The 5,311-nt window shown below is 41.8% G+C and overlaps 1 protein-coding gene across 1 annotated transcript; it reads left to right on the top strand.

Moving 5' to 3' along the window:
- The first annotated feature begins 2,445 nt into the window (after positions 1-2,445).
- LOC104436487 (probable polyamine oxidase 5) lies at positions 2,446-4,769 on the top strand. The gene has a single exon (XM_010049271.3). It carries the CDS (start codon positions 2,830-2,832, stop codon positions 4,516-4,518), a length of 1,689 nt encoding a protein of 562 aa, XP_010047573.2. The 5' UTR covers positions 2,446-2,829; the 3' UTR covers positions 4,519-4,769.
- The last annotated feature ends 542 nt before the right edge of the window (positions 4,770-5,311 follow it).

Here is a 5,311-nt window from a genome sequence, read left to right on the forward strand (position 1 = left end):
CCTTTATGTGCGGATGGTTGGGTGTTGCTCAAGGTGAGCTTGTCACGAGAGACGATGAGGAGGAAGCAAGGAACTCAAGGATTTGAACTTGTCTCTTATTACAAGAACAATGTGCATTCATTAACTAATTGATTCAATTGAAAAAGGGAATATATAGTAAACCTAAGCATGCCTATGGAACTACATTGTCCACCTATAGTTGAAAGATCGATCGCGATTATCAATGTGCCAATCATTTAATAAGTCCTTCAACTCTGGTCAATTATGACCTCCTAATAGGTTATTTATTGCCCATGCTGATCTGCATGCATTAACATGATGCGGATTTCCTAACTAGACAATTAGGTTTAGGAGTGGGAGTTAAACGGCGTAGGAGTTGACTTGGTTTCACCAATATAAATATATCATCACGTGAAATTTTAAGTTTCCTAGAACTTTCTCGCTGTCTCCGGTAATGATTCAATACCACACTATTCGATACATTAAATGTCTGCACATTAAGCCGAAAAATACAGTAAACAAAGTTCATTGTACGAAATTTTTGTAAAAACATGATATTGTTCAATCAAGGAGTATTTAAACTCTAGATGTCATTGATATTGCAAATCTTAGGTGAACCGATATACTAAATTAAAGAACCTATGATGCTTAACGGAAGACAATTAACACTATTAGGGCTAGCAATTTCCCATCCTCCACGAATGAGCATTCTTCATTAATCTATTTATTGTGATCTCTAGGTTGAGAATTTTTAGTTGAGTACACTCGAGATTCATAATATACTTTGATCAAACATATCACTTGGAATCATCGATTTTGTGGTCACCTAATATATCGCACCATTTTTAAGCTAGAAAAAGTGAGCGTTAAGGAGCTAATTTATCTTTTGCGAAGTGTCGTGATTAATAACTTTGATAGGAACTTTACTTCTTCCTTTTTTCCTCCGGATCTAGACATAATTTAGCTCAAACTGAAGTGTCCATGTCTATCTCTTGAACTTTAAATCCTTCCATTTCCCCTACTAAGATCCTAATTGATGCTTTGGGTAAAGAGATAGCGAAGTTTTCTCTTTTGTTCAATTATACCCGGTCAGAAACACCTAAACTTCTGTAACTAAATCTGGTCCAAATCTGCACTGCCTTTTAAGAAGATATCCTTAGATGAAGGTTATCTTGGCATTGGATATCTTTATATAAAATTATTTTCATAGATCCTTGTTTAAAGCTATTCAAAAAAATTTGAGCTTAACATGGTTTGCTCATATCATTAAACTAGAATATATTAGACATGGGTCATAGTAATAAACACTCTCTCTCGGTGCCTATCTCCATCAGATATCATGACCACCTTTATCTCACATCACAATCTGCATTACCAACTAAACCTGTTGGTGGGTAGCTCAAAAAACATTTTTCTATTTTTTATATTCCATATTCGTTGGGGCCAATTTTTTTTTTTTTTTTTTTATAAATAGGAAAATCTAAAGCTGCTTATGAATGAAGGAGGAAAGGGAAAAAAAAATGATTTCCTATGTTTGGCCCACGATTCCTGTCCTTGATCTCAGCTACTTTGCCCAATGTTGGCAAATTAACATGTAAACAAATGATGTAACGCATATATGAAATTAATGATTTATCGCGACCGAGTTTTTACATGCAACATGAAATCTAACTGTCAATTTAGTGAAAACACACACAGGTTGTGGTCTGTGGCATATATAAGGAAAATAAAAGACCAATTTTTTCAACAGCGGATAAAGAAGTGAGGCTTTTTCGGTGGTTGAGTCTTTACTAGGTTTCAATCAATCATTTGAAAGCATGAGAGGAATTTAAAAGGGAAAATGTCGCACCAGCAATCTTGTCCCGTGAAGGGGAATTCTGAAAATCTTCTGGCAAGCAGCGTTTTGAAGTGATATCTAAAAGCAAGTTCATGAAGTTAGGGGTGGAGTTCAACAAGGACTGATACACAACAGGACTGGAGTACCTACGGTGGTGTATGTACTATGGTGCCGTCAGCCATAAGAAGCATTAAATTGCTGCTCCTTCCGTCGCCTTGTTTCAAACAAATTTCCCAAATAAAGAAAAAAAGGAAGAAAGAAAGAAAGAAAAAGTGGAGTCGAAGGATGAAAGTGGTAAGCAAAGCAGCTCCATTTTAGGTGATGGTTCCTTGGGCTGATCAGGACCATTGACTGATCACAGGGTGGGCCGTCGTTAACCAGTTTTACATGTGAGAGGTTGGTGAAAGGCACTATCAACCTTATAAATGTCCCCTGGCCATCCCCAAGCAGTTCTTTGCGCCCCTAGTTGACTGACTCTGACATTACATTCAACAACAGTAAGTTAAAAAAAGAATAAAAGAAAGAGCACCCCAAGAATCAAGAAGCTTCGTCGGGCGAGTAAACTATAGGGGACTGTCATGAATGGACGGGTGTGTGTGGTGAAATGGGGTTTAACAAATACGAGGGGTGCGTGCGTTTGTGTGTGGTGATTGCGAGGGGGAAGAGAGGGATTTTAATAGACTTATCTTTTAGGGTATGCGTGAAAACGCTATGTGGTAGAGCTTCAATAAAAGTAAAGGCCTGTCTTCATTAGACCAATAAACAAATACTGTGAGAAAGGGACTTGGCTCGACCTCAAGAAGCCAACGCTCAACGCTCTTACACTCGCACCATACCCTCGTTATAAATCCCTCTCATCAGTAACTTACAGTTCCACCTCTTCACTTCACTTCGTGCATAAACCTCTTTTTTCTTTCTTTGCTTGTTTGGAGGTGTTGCCGAAGCTGGAACCTGTCAGTTCTTCAGGTAGAAGGCGTGAAAAGCTTTCAAAAATGGGGGCTAAGAAGCCTAGAGTAGTGATAATTGGGGCAGGAATGGCTGGCCTTACAGCTGCTCACAGGCTCTACACTTGCGCAGGCTCGAGGGACTTGTTTGAGCTGTGTGTAGTTGAAGGAGGTTCAAGGATTGGTGGGAGGATTAACACCTCTGAGTTTGGTGGTGACCGGATTGAGATGGGTGCTACTTGGATTCATGGTATTGGAGGCAGCCCAATTCACCAGATTGCCCAGCAAATCCATGCCCTGCACTCTGACCAGCCATGGGAGTGCATGGATGGGTTCTTGGATTTGTCCAAGACTCAGGCTGAGGGTGGGCTTGAGGTGAGTCCTTGTGTTGTTGAGCCAATCTCGACCCTCTTTAAATTGCTCATGGATTTTGCACAAGGGAAGCTTCTTGAAGATGGAGCAAGCAGTGAGGAGAGAGAGCTCCACAATCTTGCAGCTGAGGCTTTCAGGGTCTGCAAGAGCAACAATGGTGGGAAGGTCCTCAGCATCGGGTCTTTCCTGAGGCAAGGGCTTGAGACTTACAGGGAGGTGGTCAAGGACCAGGACAAGGAGGTCCAGGGGGGCCGTGGGAATTGGAGGAGGAGGTCACTCGAGGAGGCCATTTTCGCAATGCATGAGAACACCCAGAGGACGTACACATCGGCAGGCGACCTCGAGACGCTGGACTACAGTGCAGAGAGCGAGTACAGGATGTTTCCTGGTGAGGAAATCACCATAGCCAGAGGCTATTCCAGCATCATTGAGTCGCTGGCCTCGGTGCTTCCAGATGGCCTAATCCAAGTGGGCAGGAAGGTTAGGAGGATTGAGTGGCATCCTGAGGTTCATCAGGGCATGATCTTGGGAAATGGCCATTCCAATGATAGGCCTGTGAAGCTGCATTTTTGTGATGGTTCTGTTATGTCAGCCAATCATGTGATCGTCACGGTCTCACTAGGAGTGCTCAAAGCCGGAGTTAGTGAGGATTCAGGTTTGTTCAGTCCTCCCTTGCCCACTTTCAAGACTCAGGCCATATCAAGACTTGGTTTTGGTGTGGTGAACAAGTTGTTTCTGCAGCTTGACCCGGCCCATGACCCAAAAGGCAAGAGTTTTGACAATTTCCCAGTGTTGCAAATGGCTTTTCATCGATCGGACTCGGAGGTGAGGCACGAGGAGATACCATGGTGGATGAGGAGGACGGCATCTTTATGCCCTATTTATCACAATTCAGATGTCCTACTATCTTGGTTTGCAGGGGAAGAAGCTCTTCAGCTTGAAACACTTACTGATGAGGAAATTATTGCGGGCATTTCAAGTACAGTTAATTGCTTATTGTCGCAGCCTGAAGAACCCCAGGTCAAGTCCGGTACACCAGAATTGTGCAATGGCAATGTAAAATCTGCGCACAGATTCGTTGGAAGTGATGTGAAGTTCAAGAAAGTGTTGAAGAGCAGATGGGGCACCGATCCCCTGTTCTTGGGATCGTATAGCTATGTAGCTGTCGGTTCAAGCGGTGATGATTTGGACACGATGGCCGAGCCATTGCCGCGGGAAAGTCACGAAATCAGCACGTCTCCAGAACTGCAAATTCTCTTTGCAGGAGAGGGAACGCATAGAACACACTATTCTACTACTCACGGTGCTTATTTTAGTGGAATTAGAGAAGCCGATAGGCTTCTTCAGCATTATGACTCTGTTTGAATATTATATCAATTAGAGGCAATCCTGCTCTTTTTTCATTTTTTTTCCTCTTTCAAATTTGCTTATTGTTCTGATATCTTTCTTGATCTTCGTATTGGAACACCTGTCTCTCTCTCCTTTTATAAAAGTAGGCAAAAATTGAGAGGAGCGGGAGGAAAGAAAAAATAGGGAAGGTTGAGAGAGAGTGAGAGAAGATGGGGACATTTTTAGATGTACCGCGTGAATTAAAGAAGCTTCTTTCCAATTTTTTATTTCTAGTTTACTTTTTCTGCTCTCTTTTCTGTTTGATATCATGATCTCCAAAGCTAAACCAATCGGGGATTATGATTCTTTAGCTACTCAACAATTAGAAAGTAAAAAAGAAGAAAAGCTTTGTATTGTATCTCTCTCTCTCTCTGGGGCTTTTGTTTTGGTGATGCATAGTGGACAGGATCCTGTAAACCCGGCTTTTTCCAGCTTGCAACATGTCCATCAGTTTCCTGCAATTTGGCTTGTTTCTCTGTCCATGATTTAGTGTTCAGTTCTCGAGATACAAACAAAACTCTCATCGCTCTCCTAATTCAATTTCTGAGTAAGACCCTTAAAAAGACACTTGGGACAATGAGCGAGCTGGCCCCAGTTGCACGTAAATCCCTAGAGAATGTGCCTAGCAAAAAGTTACTGAAAGTTCAAAAGGAGAAGAAAAAAAAGGAAAGGAAATGATAACGAGAAGGAATCCCAAGAAGAAGGATAGAGCCATCAATCTGGCACACTTCCTCAATGTCCCTCGTTAGCAATGAGACACAAAACAGAA

Source organism: Eucalyptus grandis, chromosome 3, assembly GCF_016545825.1.
Source record: "Eucalyptus grandis isolate ANBG69807.140 chromosome 3, ASM1654582v1, whole genome shotgun sequence".
Lineage (NCBI taxonomy): Eukaryota > Viridiplantae > Streptophyta > Magnoliopsida > Myrtales > Myrtaceae > Eucalyptus > Eucalyptus grandis.

Excerpts from the sequence above, each read along its gene's own strand:
- LOC104436487 (XM_010049271.3), top strand. The coding sequence starts at position 2,830 with ATGGGGGCTAAGAAGCCTAGAGTAGTGATAATTGGGGCAGGAATGGCT.